The 16697-nt window shown below is 36.5% G+C and overlaps 4 protein-coding genes across 6 annotated transcripts in view; all 4 read right to left on the bottom strand.

Annotated features, from left to right (window-relative positions):
* The window catches only part of LOC126369615 (phosphatidylinositol 4-kinase beta), a 63376-nt gene extending 62490 nt beyond the window's left edge, over nucleotides 1-886 (bottom strand). Inside the window, exon 1 of the mRNA XM_050014118.1 lies at nucleotides 335-886. Coding sequence (XP_049870075.1) covers nucleotides 335-426 — 92 coding nt within the window. The 5' untranslated portion in view covers nucleotides 427-886. The remainder of the gene's footprint in view (nucleotides 1-334) is intronic.
* Nucleotides 887-5018: 4132 nt separating this feature from the next.
* On the bottom strand, nucleotides 5019-9135 carry LOC126369677 (fumarate hydratase, mitochondrial-like). Its single transcript, XM_050014237.1, has 7 exons — nucleotides 8546-9135; nucleotides 8233-8465; nucleotides 7439-7644; nucleotides 6865-7068; nucleotides 6436-6597; nucleotides 5654-5784; nucleotides 5019-5289 (listed from the first exon to the last, which is right to left on the bottom strand). The coding sequence occupies exons 1-7, from the start codon at nucleotides 8654-8656 to the stop codon at nucleotides 5158-5160; spliced, it is 1179 nt and encodes a 392-aa protein (XP_049870194.1). The 5' UTR covers nucleotides 8657-9135; the 3' UTR covers nucleotides 5019-5157.
* A 1217-nt stretch (nucleotides 9136-10352) lies between these two features.
* On the bottom strand, nucleotides 10353-14896 carry LOC126369648 (fumarate hydratase, mitochondrial-like). 3 transcript variants are annotated; one of them, XM_050014189.1, is made up of 10 exons: nucleotides 14722-14896; nucleotides 13520-13636; nucleotides 13282-13363; nucleotides 13008-13129; nucleotides 12699-12931; nucleotides 12341-12546; nucleotides 11983-12186; nucleotides 11732-11893; nucleotides 11040-11170; nucleotides 10353-10865 (listed from the first exon to the last, which is right to left on the bottom strand). In XM_050014189.1, the coding sequence occupies exons 1-10, from the start codon at nucleotides 14833-14835 to the stop codon at nucleotides 10734-10736; spliced, it is 1503 nt and encodes a 500-aa protein (XP_049870146.1). In that variant the 5' UTR covers nucleotides 14836-14896; the 3' UTR covers nucleotides 10353-10733. The 3 variants fall into 3 exon arrangements, with proteins under 3 accessions (XP_049870146.1, XP_049870147.1, XP_049870148.1); XM_050014190.1 differs by having other exon boundaries at nucleotides 14544-14822; XM_050014191.1 differs by lacking the exon at nucleotides 11040-11170.
* Nucleotides 14897-15247: 351 nt separating this feature from the next.
* LOC126369719 (dynactin subunit 6) lies at nucleotides 15248-16497 on the bottom strand. Its single transcript, XM_050014296.1, has 4 exons — nucleotides 16375-16497; nucleotides 16114-16284; nucleotides 15755-15927; nucleotides 15248-15542 (listed from the first exon to the last, which is right to left on the bottom strand). Exons 1-4 carry the CDS (start codon nucleotides 16383-16385, stop codon nucleotides 15322-15324), a joined length of 576 nt encoding a protein of 191 aa, XP_049870253.1. The 5' UTR covers nucleotides 16386-16497; the 3' UTR covers nucleotides 15248-15321.
* Nucleotides 16498-16697: the final 200 nt, after the last annotated feature.

Genomic DNA, 16697 nt, shown 5'->3' with positions numbered 1-16697 from the left:
TTATTTTTTCCCCAATACAATAATAGAAACTTTTAGAAATCCCGTGTGAACCATTTATAAATCGCACAGTTTGAAATTGACCCAACATGTCTATCAATGTTCTTATCAATCTAGGATATAAACAACCTTTCTATTCATACCTTCAAAGCTTGTCAAATAATTATAATACAGGTAATCAAAGTGATAATGCATAGATAAGACAGAATTAAGACTTTGTTAATACTTAATAATTATAAATAACGATAAACAGAGAGTACCTCGAGAAAGTTCCTATATCACAGTTGCTCATGTACGTGACTGATAATAAATATACCTAGTTAATGTATGTATTTACCTGAAGTCCAAGCTGAGATTCCTCTGGTGCGCGGCGGCCTTCGGTACTTTGAGGTCGCTGCGGCTCCCGTGGATGGGCACATCCTCCAACATAATCACACACTCGCGGGCGCGGCACACAACAAATACCCCATCAGGAAATCCCACAGGTCAGAATCAAAAGGTAAATAACAACATGGCGCCGATCTCCAATGTTATTACACGAGATTTATGCCTATTAAACACCCTCACAGACGAGAGAATATCAAAATAGCTGTCCAAATCAAACTACTCACAGCCCACAATATCTCAATTTCGTTATAAAAGGCAAAATAGTAGTAACTATGGTTTGTGATGTGTCCTACCTACAAACGTTTATCATAACGCTAAACACTGTGATGTCACGAAAATCTTGTTAATAATTAAAGCAAAAGTACGGCTTGTGGTTAAAATACGTTATCAAATATAAATAAGTAGAGTCATAAAAAATAAAAAAATCGTCTCAAAATTAAAATAAAGAAATCGATGCCTGTATTTTCACCAAACGACAGATGTTTCATTTCTCAATTTTTTTTTAAACATGGGTCATGGAGACATGACATTCAATGTTGCCAAGTGTCAATTTTAAGTTTTATTTTTAAAGCTACTATACACAACCCAATTTATTAATCGGTTCGGTCAACCAACTTCTGCCCGAGCGGCATGGCGGCCGCAAGAGCTTGGACCAAATTGCCATAAGACAAAGTGGATAGACGTACCACGTAGATATTCGCTGCGTCCACTTAAAGTATTAAATGTCTTTGGCTGCTTCACAATTGTCGTTCAGAGCCTGTATGCTGGTTGAAATGAACTGGTACGGTAGTACTTTTAAAAGCGCCGTCTCACATGGAAATAGAGGCAGACTACCAAAAACGGTTTCCGCCTGCTTCTTCAATAAAATCATTCGTCTTTGTGCAAATAACCAGTTACAATCTAAGTCGCGTCTCTCACGGCGATACTCCAATGTCCTAAGATAACTGAATAGAAACTGGAGTTCGCACACGTGGAAACGTAGGATACCAGACATTTTTTTTCAGTTACGGCGGCAAGGGTAAACATATCCCTTTATCTATAATACCAAGTGGACGATCATTTTCCATTTTTTAGATGGAAACACTAGCAATTTCTAATTTCCAGTATCTTAAATAGGCCGCGTAGCGTAGTGAGGGATAACTGGTAGTATCGGTAGTTTCCGGTAAGTCGTGTGCGAAATCTTATGAAATGTATGGGCGGTGATGCACATTCGGTCGAAAGTGCTATTGTACTTACGATTCAACTTTCGATTATCACATATTTGATTATGCCAATAGATAGAGCTAATCAAACACAATAAATGTTATGTTAGGTCATTTTTTCCTAAACGTTATACTTCGGTCAGAAAAAAACAGTTTGTGTTTTTTTTGTATGAAACGTATCAAAGACAGTTAAATTTCTGCCAAGTCCATACCGATCCAGCTGCGAGACCTTATTTTCTGTAATCTTTGTCTAGTTGACTACTCAAATGCAAAATCAGCATCTGCCTAAAGTTGCAATTCTTTGAAAGAAATGGGTCAGAAAAGGACAAAAAATTCAACATTTCAAAATTCAGTTTTATGTTTTATTAATTTATTATAAGCTTAGTTCTATGTTAAATACTATACAGAAATACATTACAACACAAGTGACAAAGTTAAAATGAACAAAAAATTATTTTGAAGGTACCTACCCAGAACATAATAATTAATGAATAACCTTTACTTATGGTTGTTCGTTATAAAATTTCTCAAAATTAATTAACCTCTATATATCACTATTGCTCGCCATAAATTGTGACAATACATTCTTACAACTCTTATTAATTGGTTACCTACATAAGTTTTTTTTTTTTTTTTTTTTTTTATTTATTTGGGATAACAAACAGTTACATATTATAATGTTACAAATTGTAATAGCTTAAAACAAAATTTATCTTAACATGCAACCAACTACATTATCCACAGCTTATGTATACAGTTTACATTTTTAGGATCTCGTTAAGATGCGTGCTGACAACTGTACCCACATTTACGCATAACTATACGCAGTTATGTATAACTATACGTAAATGTAGGCATATGAAAATAGGTACAGTTTCTATTTAAGTATATAATATTGAAATATTGAAATAAATTTCCCAGGTGGATGGCGCCAGTGTTAGTAGACTCAACGTTATTTATGTAATTATAGGTTTTATTCTTGGGTGTGTCGAATTGATAAACTGAAACAAATCACTGTAACAATGCGCCATCCCTACAGTCCGGTTTTTTTCTTTAACCTAACAGAAATCTTAAGTACCTACTGATTATGCGATTGGCCGGTTAAACTGCTGCCGCTCATAGCACCAATTTTATTTAGTACTGAGGTTCTAAATGTAGGCGCAGGCAGTGAGAAAATGTCAATATCCTGGAAATGAACATTATAGGATGTCATGAGCGCGTTGAGCGGCGCGCGCCTACCAGCGTTTGTGCGACTGCTAATAGGCGCGAACACCGGGCGGGTTCGTAATGATCGCTGTCGAGCAGCTCGTGGTACGTTAAAACGCACCATGTTATGAATGTCGATACAATCTAACTTATGATTGCAGATCTTATAGAGCAGCATGGCTCCTAAAAGTAATCGACGGTTTTTTGTAGTGTGAAGTTTATATTTGACAAGCGATTGTACATATGATAAACGACCTATTTTGCATTTGTAAATCATAGATTTTAAAAATTTTCTTTGAACGTTTTCTATTAGGTTCCTATACTTATCGTAATATGGGTTCCAAATTTGACAGGCGTATTCTAATTGTGATCTAATTAATGTCTTGAACAGATACAGAAAAGTGTGGGGCGATTCAAAGTATTTAGATGATCTCATTACAAAACCATACATACTGAAAGCTTTATTAACGATCTTTTGGATATGAACATCAAAGTGTAGTTTTGAATCCAGATGTATGCCCAGGTCCCGCAGTGAGCGTACGTTCTTCAGTTGAATGTTGTTTAATTTATAGTTAAATTGAATTTCCTTTCTTTTTTTTGTGAATCTAATAAAATTGCATTTTGAAATACTAAGATATAGCTTATTTTCGAGACAGTAATTATCAAGGCGGTCCAGATCGTCTTGTATTAGATGGCAATCGTGAATAGACGTGATTGGTCGGAATATTTTCAAGTCATCTGCATATAACAGAAAATTGGAGTGATGAAAACATTGGCCAATATCATTAATGTAAACGACAAACAATAGCGGTCCCAGTATGGATCCCTGCGGGACGCCAGAGGTCACGAGAATCGCTTCGGATTTATGCCCTGAGATGACTATTCTTTGACTTCGCCCCGATATATAAGAAGCAAACCATCGCAGTAAGTTACCTTTGATTCCGTTAAATGCAATCTTATCAAGCAGCATTTTGTGGTCCACCTTATCGAAAGCCTTCTGAAAGTCAGTGTATACCGCGTCGATTTGTATGTTTCTATCCATATTTTTGAAAAGGTTTTCAACAAACAGTAGCAGACATTTTGCATAATCTTCTATTGTCTTCTGATCCAGTGATAACGAGTCTTAGACGTCGAATGACAAAGCAAAAGGGAATGATTCTTTCTTCCGAAGCCAGAGAGCTTTTGCTGCATTATCCGCTTGAATCTGATATAGAATTTATAGACATAAGTAATTTAGAAGATAGTTCTAGTGATAGTGAAGTGAATAGCATTTTAAAATAATGGCTAACTTTTTTGTATTTAATATCTTTTGTCTTTTACAAGTTAAGTACTTAGTATATTTTTGTTTATCTCTTAAGATTATATTATTATCTTGTTAAAACTTATGTAGGTAACCAATTAATAAGAGTTGTAAGAATGTATTGTCACAATTTATGGCGAGCAATAGTGATATATAGAGGTTAATTAATTTTGAGAAATTTTATAACGAAAAACCATAAGTAAAGGTTATTCATTAATTATTATGTTCTGGGTAGGTACCTTCAAAATATTTTTTTGTTCATTTTAACTTTGTCACTTGTGTTGTAATGTATTTCTGTATAGTATTTAACATAGAACTAAGCTTATAATAAATTAATAAAACATAAAACTGAATTTTGAAATGTTGAATTTTTTGTCCTTTTCTGACCCATTTCTTTCAAAGAATTGCAACTTTAGGCAGATGCTGATTTTGCATTTGAGTAGTCAACTAGACAAAGATTACAGAAAATAAGGTCTCGCAGCTGGATCGGTATGGACTTGGCAGAAATTTAACTGTCTTTGATACGTTTCATACAATAAAAACAGAAAATGTTTTTTTCTGACCAAAGTATAAAGTTTAGGAAAAAATGACCTAACATAACATTTATTGTGTTTAATTAGCTCTATCTATTGGCATAATCAAATATGTGATAATCGAAAGTTGAATCGTAAGTCCCTGCAATAGCACTTTCGACCCAATGTGTGACGTAAAGGAAATCGATTGGTTGAGTTTATGGCCCCAGGAAAATGGGTATCTCCGTGTGAGACCGCGTTAACTGGACTTCGGGTGTATCCTTATCCACCCCGATAGAAAAAGGTACTTATAAAGACTAAGTTAGGTTCAAATGTATTTTGTTCTGCTTTTATAAATAAACATTAAAGTTTACAAAATAGTAAGAGTTCTAAGTATGGGCACCGTTCATTCATTTCTCGACTAGTAACAGATAATTTTCATATATAAGCAAACATTTTTTTATAAGCCACTGCATATCGTTAGATTTTTGTACACCGTACAGTTCACAAGATAACTGCACTGCCGCCGCTAAAGCCCAAATACCTATATTGATTACTTGGGCCCTAGCATGTTTTCAGGCTTGACCCACTGGTCGAACTGTTCGGCGGTGAGGATGCCTAGTTTGATAGCTGTGCCCTTCAATGTGCCGCCCTCCTTGTGCGCAGTCTTTGCGATTTTCGCAGCCTGAAACGAAATTAAATTTTGTTGCATAATCATTGTTGTCAAAAGTCGTTAGAAGAACAACTATGTAAGGAACAAAATAAAATCATAGGTATGTCTCAAAAGTACTAAGTAAGTAGGAACATTTCAAATTTTGTCCGGTTCCAGGATTCAGGAGGTTAATCGGAGTATCGAAAGACGGTCAAGTTACGGGAACTGAATGAAAATGTCTTGACTTATTAACGCATAAATACCTACTTAAGTACAATTCCATCGCTCCACCGTGGAATAGCATCCTGTTCCTTGTGGAAACATTCAGACTTTGTGTCTAATACTATTTATGTAGGTACGTATGTTTAAAAGCTGTGTCATATTATTTGAAATTCACCTTATCGTAACCAATGTGCGGGTTCAGGGCAGTGACCAACATAAGCGACTCTTGCATAATCTTATTTATTTTTTCTTCGTTCGCTTTGATTCCCACCACACAATTCTTGTTGAAAGTGAGACATGCGTCTCCTACAAGAAATATAAATTGTAAATTAATTAGACAAGTAGTAAGTGCCGTCTGAGCCTATAGGGTAAAGTGGGCACATGTACGGCTGCACTGTTTAGCAGTACCCCACACATGGGGCACACTATAACATTCATTACACATCGTCATTTCAGAAAGTAATTAGGTATTCCAAGACTTAAATAAATGTATATGTAAGCTAAAGACTGCTGATTTTATGATAAATACAATAAGGTGATAAACTAAATAAGTTTTAGTTTCTTTTTATAAAAATGGGATAGACTTTTTTATTACATTGTCCCCACTTGACCCTACAGTACGGAATGTCAAAATAGGTTTAGCACGTATTTACTATTGAGCCGCTAACGAGTTCAAGTAGGACGATACCTACCCAGACGAAACTTGAAGATAAATCTTGTTACATGTTCAGCTTTGCACCTAAACACAAAAATATCACAAAAACGCCTGTATCCCCAAAGGAGGCAGAAGCACACCAATGCATACACTACAGATCTGTATACTGTACATAGTAATAAATAAGTACTGGTGTAGGAGATATGTACCTAACTAAACATAAACAGATAAATGGTCTGTAAGGATACGCATTTTGAAAACGGATAACCTATCGTCATTATTTTGCAGTTTTAACAACTTACCAATCAGCCTAATAGACTTTAGAACGTTAGCAACTATCATCGGTTTAAACACATTCAGTTCGAAATGGCCGTTGCTTCCGCCCACTGTGCAGGCCACATGGTTGCCCATCACCTGCGCTGCAACCATTGTAATTGCCTCACACTGGGTAGGATTCACTTTGCCTGGAAAAGATTTATTATAACATTAAAATGGTACAAAGTCCGATCTTGTGCAACTTTGCATGCCATGTTTCGCAATATTTTGGTTTGCGAAGCAGGAGTAAAAAATATTTTAGTAGATCTAAGAGTTAAGAAGGTTAGTGAAGTACTTATCTCTACATCAATCAGTGAAATGGATAACCCTCAAAATTGAAAAGGACGATAGCTGATTATTGTGGCTAACTAACGACATTGCACATATATTTCGTATTTTATATTTATTTGTCTTACCAGGCATGATCGATGATCCAGGCTCGTTCTCAGGCAGCATGATTTCCGCCAGGCCACAACGTGGACCAGACGCAAGAAGACGGATGTCGTTCGCTATCTTCATCAGCGAACAAGCCATCACATTCAGAGCCCCATGTACTTCTACCATCGCGTCGTGACAAGCTAGAGCTTCAAACTTATCTGGGGCAGACTCAAAAGGTAGATCTGGATATAAAATTACATGTTTTAAAGCAAAAATAAGTAAGCATCAAGTTTTATTAAATTTAATAGGGTAGTCAAAATGATCGCAAACGTGAACGCAAAAATATCTCAGAATAGTTTGTCTTTTTGCAGATATCTAGTTAAAATTTATGAATGTCGCTAACTTACGTAAGTTGTAACTGTATATTTGAAAAAGTATTAAAGATTCTAGGATATTTTGCGTTGACGGTAATGACATAGACCACCGGTGTTTGAAGATCTACCTAATGAGTGCATATTGCTTCATCGTGTTTATAAGAAGTAACCAAATAAGCAAGAAGCGTCAGTTACCGACGGAGTTTTTTGGAAAAACATAAGTTTGTATTAAATTTACCAGTTAGTTTGGAGATTTCCGCTGCACACTTCTCTGCAAATCCAATACGTGTGTTGAGGCCAGTACCTACAGCAGTACCACCCAATGCCAAGTAGTAAAGACGAGGCAAAGTCGAGCATATTCTCTCGATAGCATATCTCATTTGAGACGCGTACGCGCCAAACTCTTGTCCCAAAGTCAAGGGCACGGCATCCATCAAATGAGTTCTAAGTATAGATAGAAAAAACATTTTATACTATCCTTTTGGTTACGTCTATTTCATATATAGGTAATCATAAGTAGCAGTTTGTATCCAATAATATCCAGAAAGATGACATGGATCGTGAAGGATTTTAGTGAAGAAAGAGGTGGGAGTAAAGAGGAGTAACAGAAAATTAAAACATTAAATGATTGCGCAAACAATGCAGGTCAATCTAAAATACCGACCCCTCTCGTATCCGGTTTAAAGGTGCCCATTATACAAGTCGTGTTACCGCGCACTATTGCCAAAGCAATCTAATGAACCAGGAACGAGCCGGCGCAGGGGTCACTACCGCGGAATGAAATCCTTAGCCGCCGAACACCACACACCCGAAGTCGTGGGTCCCGCGTAAGGTTCTTTCAGAAAATTCTACACTGGGAAACTAATTACTAATGTTGACTCTTTTTTGATTTGGTACCGCTACCCTGTGGTATAGTGGTAAGTGGCTTACGATGTGTAGGACCGTCGTCGGTTAATGCCAGCCAGTCACCAATCAAGATCGGTCAACCATAATACCCAAACGATTGAAGATAAATATATACTCCTTACCAACCTGCCGATTTTGATGATCTTATCGAAGTCTTTTCGTTTTAATTCGAGAGTATCCCTCAAAGCTACAAGTCCTGGCATCAAAGTGTCTCTGATCTCCATAGCAACAGCTATGTGCATAGCTGTAGGATAGGTGTCGTTAGAACTTTGGGACTTGTTCACGTGATCGTTTGGATGGACGGGTTTCTTACTTCCGAGTTTGCCCCCCAATATTTGTATGGCGCGATTAGCAATGACCTGCAATGCAAACTCCATTGAATGTCAGGGACTTGCGATTGCTTGCGATGTATATTCAATAATAAAATCAATTCTACTACCTCATTAGTGTTCATGTTAGACTGAGTTCCAGAGCCCGTCTGCCAAATGACAAGTGGAAAGTGACCTTCATTATACAGTTTGCCCGAAATTACGTCGTCACATGCCTTCATAATCGCTGCAGCTAAAAGGTGAACTTATATAACGATATAGACCATAATATAGAGTAATTAATATACTACGCAAAATACACATACCAATCTTTGGATCAAGGCCATATTCGATGTTGACTTTAGCAGCTGCTCTCTTCAGTATTCCAAAAGCGACAATTACAGGATACTAAAAATGAAATGATTTGTGTAATGTAAAACACACTAAAATACTTCCTATATGTGAATATATGATTATTTGATGCCCTAACAATGACTTCACTGTGGACCGTGGCAAATTCATCAAGTTGTATATATACCCTAAGTTACGGTACTACAATTATTAAGGGAGCCTCATTTCCGTCATTGACCACGTTGTGTACTTACGGGCATCCTCTCAGATATTCCTCCAATGGGGAAGTTCATAAGTGATCGAACGGTCTGGCAACCATACAACTTATCATCGGGTACATCAAGCTCGCCCATAGTGTCGCTTTCCCTTCTCTGCAATAATATAGTGATATGAGCAGCATTTGCAGAAGGTGATGCAAAGGAATACCTATAAGCCTAATCTATACGAGGAATTAGTTAACTAGACAAGGAATAATTTGGCTAAGTAAAAAAATACTTGGGGTACCGAGGTTCTACACAAGGACTTTTGTACTGTTTGTAAATGCATGAAGTTTTTTGGCATATGCAAACCTATTCTAATAAACAGAATCAACCATTATATTACATTGGAATTGATTTGATTTTAATTAATTCTTCTCAAGCCAGATAGCTACAACAATAAGAGATCAATTGAGATAATCGGTAAAATAAGAATAAAGTATAAGTGCCATTTTACCTTTGAAATATTTGTTGTTGAAAAATGTGTCTTGGGTCCGGTGCGGACGGCATTTTGTAAGGTTTTGCAGTTGTAAATAACAGAAATTGAGCATTTTAATAACGGCGAAGACATAAATTTTTCATTTAAAAGTCCAATTAGCAAAAATAAATACCTACTTAAACTAAACCTATCTAAAATATTTCATCTGACTGATTCTGTTTGATCATGTCAGAATAATTATAAAAAAAAAACTATTTTGGAAATAAAGCATAAAGCCTTGTATTAATATTCTGCGACGCGTTTGCCGCCGGGAGATGTTTTTAACACGCGACATGTCGCGTGTTTCGGCTGTATACATTATTGCATTTTTAAATTTTGGTTTATAACTTTTCCATAATAACAAATCAAATATATTATTATAATAAAAAAACATTTCAAAAAACGAGATTATTTTTCACACAGTAGTAATACTCCTCCATCCCACAAAAAATGGGATAAGGACGGGAGGAATAACTATGATTCGCTACGTCCACAACGTCGTCATTACTATTAATATTTCACTTTATTTAACACAATAATCTGGTCCTGCGAGTTACAGTTAATAAACATTTTCAACACACTTGCTCGTAAAATACATTAAGGACCCTATTGATATCCGTGCTGCAATGTAACATTACCGCACTAAGTGATTTTCATTAGTTTCCTTTTTAATAAAAGTCTTACCTTAAAGTTCTTACATTTACAAATTATAGAACAAAAATAACAATTAAGTAAAATTAAAATTTCATAAATAAAAATTTCATTTCAAGAAATTATTTTTTATTATAACAAATTTACATTATAATACATAATTGTATTTTTCATATATTTTTATAAGCTTTTGGTGCCATTGCTTCTCTATCTATCTGCGCGCGCACTGCTAGTTCCACCAGAATTTTAAAAAAGTTTTCCCGCCATTGGTGATCGTCTTAAATCACAAATAATAAATCAAATATTTACAGTTGTTTTTCAAATTCTATTTGTTTTCCCCGCAAATGTGTTGAAACGTCGTATGAAACCCGTAAGCATTGGTCATTACATTCTCTCGGCTCCAATGTGCCGGCTCCTACGGGTCAGGCTGAAATCCAGACTCGACTGTATTGCTAATACCGACATGGCTCACTCACGTCATTTATCACAACCATTTCACATTTAATTAATAAGTTAATTATCAACTCCTTCCCTGTCTGTGCTAAGATGCCCATACAGTTTTCACGTTGTTGTCCAGAAATATTACTTGGGTCCAAGCATGTTTTCAGGCCTGACCCATTGGTCAAACTGTTCAGCAGTGAGAATGCCTAGTTTGATAGCCGTGTCCTTCAATGTTCCGCCCTCTTTGTGAGCAGTCTTTGCTATTTGCGCAGCCTGTAACAAAGTAAAATAATTGACTAAAACTACCCTGCTCCTCCTGCCAGTGCTTCACAATCAACACGACATAGTCCCGGCAAGTATCTACTATTGAAAGGAAGTTTTACTGGTACAAGGACGCACAAGTTTCTAACCTAACTTAATTCGTAATTTACAATTACAATTAGGTACCTTATCGTAACCAATGTGCGGATTAAGCGCCGTGACCAGCATGAGTGATTCTTGCATGATTTTCTTTATTCTCTCTTCGTTCGCTGTGATGCCGACCGCGCAGTTTTTGTTAAAAGCTTGGCATGAGTCTCCTATGTGAATAAATTAAACTTTATTTCGAAAGTAGGTACTATGGATACAAACTAATTAGAACAGGGTTTTTTATCAAAAAATATACAGAACAATCACTGCTGGGCACAGGCCTACCCTCAACCAACCGGAGCAGGTATGAATAATACTCCACGACGCTGTTCCACTGCGGGCATCACCTAATTGTCCGAAAAATAACGAGGATATCGCGCTTCGGAAGGCACGTTAAGCCGTTGATCCCGTCCCCGCTATTAGCCGGGGAAATCACCTCCAATAAGTATTCAACTAGAATAATAATCTTACCACTGCCCTATTTTTCCCTAAAAAAGTAGCATGAAAAATGCTGCACCGACAAGGGCGTGGCTCTTAAAATTGAAGATGATGAATAATCTTACTGATTTTTCCTTTATCTACTATGTCAGGGAAATCGGAGAGAAAACGTTGCACATTAGGTGAAAATTTTATTTCAGTAAGAGGAATACTAATGTATTTCCATTATTGTTCGAAGTTAGATACTCCATGGTTCGAAATATCATACCTACTTAAATGCGTTGGCAACTTACCAATCAGCCTGATAGACCGTAGAACGTTAGCAACTATCATCGGTTTAAACACATTCAGTTCGAAATGGCCGTTGCTTCCGCCCACTGTGCAGGCCACATGGTTGCCCATCACCTGTGCCGCAACCATCGTAACTGCCTCACACTGGGTAGGGTTCACTTTGCCTGTAAAAATGGTTAAAAAGATATATAATCCAGATTATCATTTAATAACACCTTTTGCGCCTTTTCATTGGTATAATCTGTTGTTTTACCAGGCATGATAGATGATCCAGGCTCATTTTCAGGCAGCATAATTTCTGCTAGGCCACAACGTGGGCCAGATGCAAGGAAACGGATGTCGTTCACTATCTTCATCAGCGAACAAGCGATCACATTCAAAGCTCCATGTACTTCTACCATCGCGTCGTGACAAGCTAATCCTTCGAACTTATTTGGGGCTGTCTCAAAAGGAAGATCTGTAAGAAAATGTTAATGTTATTAAACTAAGCATTGACAACGCTGCGAAATCATGACACTAAGTAATTTTAGATATTCTGTGTAGCAGACAAACGCATGAGAGGTACAGGACAAGACTTTTTAGAGTAGGTAACTGAACATTAAAATCTTTACCAGTTAGCTTGGAGATTTCTGCTGCACACTTTTCCGCGAAACCAATACGTGTGTTAAGACCAGTTCCTACAGCTGTACCGCCTAATGCCAAGTAATAGAGACGAGGCAAAGTCGCGCACACTCTCTCGATACCATACGTCAATTGAGCAGCGTACCCGCCAAACTCTTGTCCCAATGTCAGAGGTACTGCGTCCATCAAGTGAGTTCTATAGCGAGAAAACAAAACTAATAATTATTAGGACCATTTTGATGCGACCGGTGCCATCATGGTGTCCTAGTTAGGTATGGCTCTTAAAAAAAGGTTAGACAATTCACGGCTTATTAAAGTTCATTATTTGAATTCATGGCTTTTACTAACCTGCCAATTTTGATGATCTTTTCGAAATCTTTGGACTTTTTTGCGAGGGTATCTCTTAAAGCTACGAGCCCTGGCATCAAAGTGTCCCTGATCTCCATAGCTACTGCTATGTGCATAGCTGTAGGATACGTGTCATTAGAACTTTGGGACTTGTTCACGTGATCGTTCGGATGGACGGGGGTCTTGCTTCCGAGCTTGCCCCCTAATATTTGAATGGCGCGATTAGCAATGACCTGCAATCCAAAATCTTATTGAACGTCAGGTACTTGCGAATGCTTGCATATAAAATAATAAAATCAATTCTACTACCTCATTAGTGTTCATGTTAGACTGAGTTCCAGAGCCCGTCTGCCAGATGACAAGTGGAAAGTGACCTTCATTATACAGTTTTCCCGAAATTACGTCATCACACGCCTTCATAATCGCGTCAGCTAGAAGTTGAAACTTATGCTTGATTTAGCTTTATGCTGTTTATTTGTTACCAATTTTTGGGGGTATATGGAATCAGGGTTTTTGCTTTTGTGCAAAATCTACTAAGATCAATAAAGTACGTACCTATCAAGCATTTTATACACATGCTCACCGTTAGATTTATCAAGACCAAACTCGGTGTTGACTTTAGCAGCTGCTTTTTTCAGAATTCCGAAGGCGACAATCACTGGATACTGAAAATATAAACCTCAAAATGAAGCAGATGGGTTAATTAGTTCTAAAATAGTCGGTGGATAACGGGTAACGCTGACTGCAATTGGCATACGTCGATGGATGTATGCACGTAGGTAAAGGAGTACTATTGTTCATTGACTAAGTTGTGACCTTACAGGCATCCTCTCAGCTATTCCTCCTATAGGGAAGTTCATGACAGATCGAAGCGTCTGGCAACCATACAATCTGTCATCAGCTACTTCAAGCTCGCCCATTGTGTCTTTTTCTTTTCTCTGTAAAGAAAGAGTGAGCTAAGGAGTATTTACAAAAGTGAAGAATGATATTATTTTGTCAGGCTAGGAATTATTTCTGGCTAGACAAGGTATTTTTTGGCTGGGGTACAAATTAAACCAGTAGACCACAATTTTAACCACCGGGCACTTTTTAATAAACGTTACAATTGTAAAATACAATTACATTTCTGTGTTTATTGTGTGGGGGTAGGCAGGTACTTAGTTAATCTTACGGTGAATGTATCGCTACTTCATAATTTATTTTACAATGAGGGACTTTCCAGGCTACGTTCCCCAAAACTACTTAATAGGTATAGTTCGCGTTGATTTACGTGATAATTATAATTACCCATTTCCACATTACGCGGGTACATAATTATTCAAAACTAGGATGTAATGGCAGAAGCATTATAATAAAAATAAAATTGTTGCTTGATCACATTATGTATGATGATGATGATGATGACATTATGTATACTTAGAATTACGTTGCTCCCTATATTGCTTCTCTTTATTGTGATCAGAATAAAAGTATTTTTGTCTGTTGGCAAACCTAATAAATAAATAAATAAATGAATGGATGACATAATTATCCCTGGGTGTAATAAAAAGAAAGGGTCATCATTTATATCCAAAACAACGATAAAAGATGTATATGCGTGTTGTCCAAGAAATTAAAAGGAAACGAAGGAAAATCTTCACAGCGCTATCTATAGATCGAGATTGTTTTGAGGAACGTATAGCGTGAAAAGTCCCTTATTGTAACGGTACACTGTATTTTACAATTGTAATGTTTATTACATAACGACCGGTAAGGGACCCAAAACTACCACGTATAGTCGAATATCCAACAAGTTGGCATTACTGTACATACACTATATAAAAAATGATGTAAGTAGGTACCTACCTAACCAATACGTTTTTGCGCGTTACTTTTGTGAGATAACAAGTGACATCGACGTCAATCGGAACAATTTTAAAATGTAAGCAAGCCCCCGCAGAGATGCTGCACGTATATCTCGCGCGTTAACAATAAACCTTTGTCCCTTCTATACCTATGTCACTTAATGTAGGTAGGTACTAACCGCTGCCACATTGGAAGTAGAAAAGTTAGTCTTTGGTACGGTGTACACGGCATTCCGTAAACTCTTGCAGTTGTAAATAACGGAAACCGATACTCTGAATAATGTCGAAGACATGATTGGGTATTCCAATATAAAATCTAATAAGAAAATATAAATCAACTATGTCTAAAATTATTCAAACACGTGACGACGTGTCTGTCAAAAAATGATATTATGACCATGTCAAATGATTCCATTTTTTAAATTATTTTCGTTCATAAATAGTTTTATTAACGGCCGGCGACCAAGGCCAAAGGCGATGTAATAAATATCACATCTTGAAAAATGCTGTTGGATGGCCGGTCCGCCGCCGCGCCAGAGGCTTGTGTTGCTATGTTCGACGGCTTATGAATCATACGTAAGTTATGAATTCATTATAAAAGTTATGATAATAAGAAACACTAACAAAAGGTCGTTTCAAAGGTGGAAAAAAAAATGATTGGGTATTTAACAGTTGTTCATGGAATTACAAATAGAAACAGATACATATTAGTTAGTTTGTTTAATAAAGTTGATTAAATAAATTATAACATTTGCATTTTAGTTATTACACAGCAGTTTTTAAGGTTTTGGTGAAGATTCTTGAGATTGCCTTGAGGGTTGCCGCTTGTGGACATTGGGTTTTCGCAGTCTGTGGTAGTTGGGCATGACTTTACTAAGAAAGTCCAGTTGAAGAAGTTGTGATGGTTGTTTCTCCAGTGCTTCTCGGATGTGATGTTCAGAGCCCCACACTATGGTGTTGTCTATCAAGGTCTGTGGTGCAGTTAAGCAGCATGCAGCACCTGAATTATTTATTATTATTATTTTTAATTTTTTGTTCATAAAGATGTTTAGTCAAGTAATTTTACTTTAATGGCAAAGTAAAAAGTAGAGAAAAATAATATAAAAAATATACAGATGAAATTAATTTGAACTAGTAATGGTATAAATTAATTAAATATTATTATATATTGGCATGATAGAGGTTCCACAATCTCTATCGAAATGTACCTACCTATAACACATCCACTGCCTATTTTGATGTCAGTGCCCACAAAGGAACGACATTCAAAGACATTACTTTCTCCAATATGCCCAAATGTAGATTCCACCTTGCAGCCGACTTCAAACACATTGTGAGCACCAATGAACAAAGGTTTTGGTGGGTTTTCTTGCTTATCACATTTCCTGCAAAGTAATTAAAGTAAGTTATTAAATATTGACAAAAGAAGCAAGAGAAGTAGGTAACTACCTAGGATTGTAACAAATAGAAATCCGTAGTCTTTAATTACACCAGTTCGAAATAAATGGCAGTTTAAGCATGTTATTTATAGAGTTGAAGCAACTAAAGCAAAAGATAATTGAAATACTTACTTATGAATAATAGTGGAATATTCCTCGATGATGCAGTATTCAGCTATGATAATGGGACCACCTTCAGCTATAATCGTCACTCTCGGGTGGATAACTGTTCCTCCACCTATAGTTATATCGCCTTCCAGGGTACAGTCTTCGCAAACCGTAGCACCAGGTAAAATTTTAACACTAGAAAAAAATAATTGTGAATGTATTATGGAAATGAGATTGTTATTTTTTTAAATATCGTAATGTAAGCTTTTAAGTATGCAAACATACTTTTGAGACATTGTCTAGATTACTGGGAATATAATTATAACAACAATAACAATACAATAATATCGTAGAAGCGAAAAAATGCATGACATGACAGTGACATTAATTATTTTTACATACTTCAGTGTTGCCATTTTCTCAAATTGCTGGCCAACTTTTTGTTGGTTCGTTAGAAGGCAGCTATTGATCTATCGAGCGACTATTTCACGAACCAATAGGTCAGATGCTAGATGTACGTGGCTGAATAATGTAAAGCGTTTTCTAGAGAGTTAATATTTGAATAAGTCAAGTTTGAGTCCAACTATGCATTTAAGGTTCTGCATTAA

Source organism: Pectinophora gossypiella, chromosome 9 (assembly GCF_024362695.1).
Source record: "Pectinophora gossypiella chromosome 9, ilPecGoss1.1, whole genome shotgun sequence".
Taxonomy (NCBI): domain Eukaryota; kingdom Metazoa; phylum Arthropoda; class Insecta; order Lepidoptera; family Gelechiidae; genus Pectinophora; species Pectinophora gossypiella.
The sequence above is the reverse complement of the archived record's forward strand: the minus strand, read 5'-3'. Positions and strand labels throughout refer to the sequence as shown.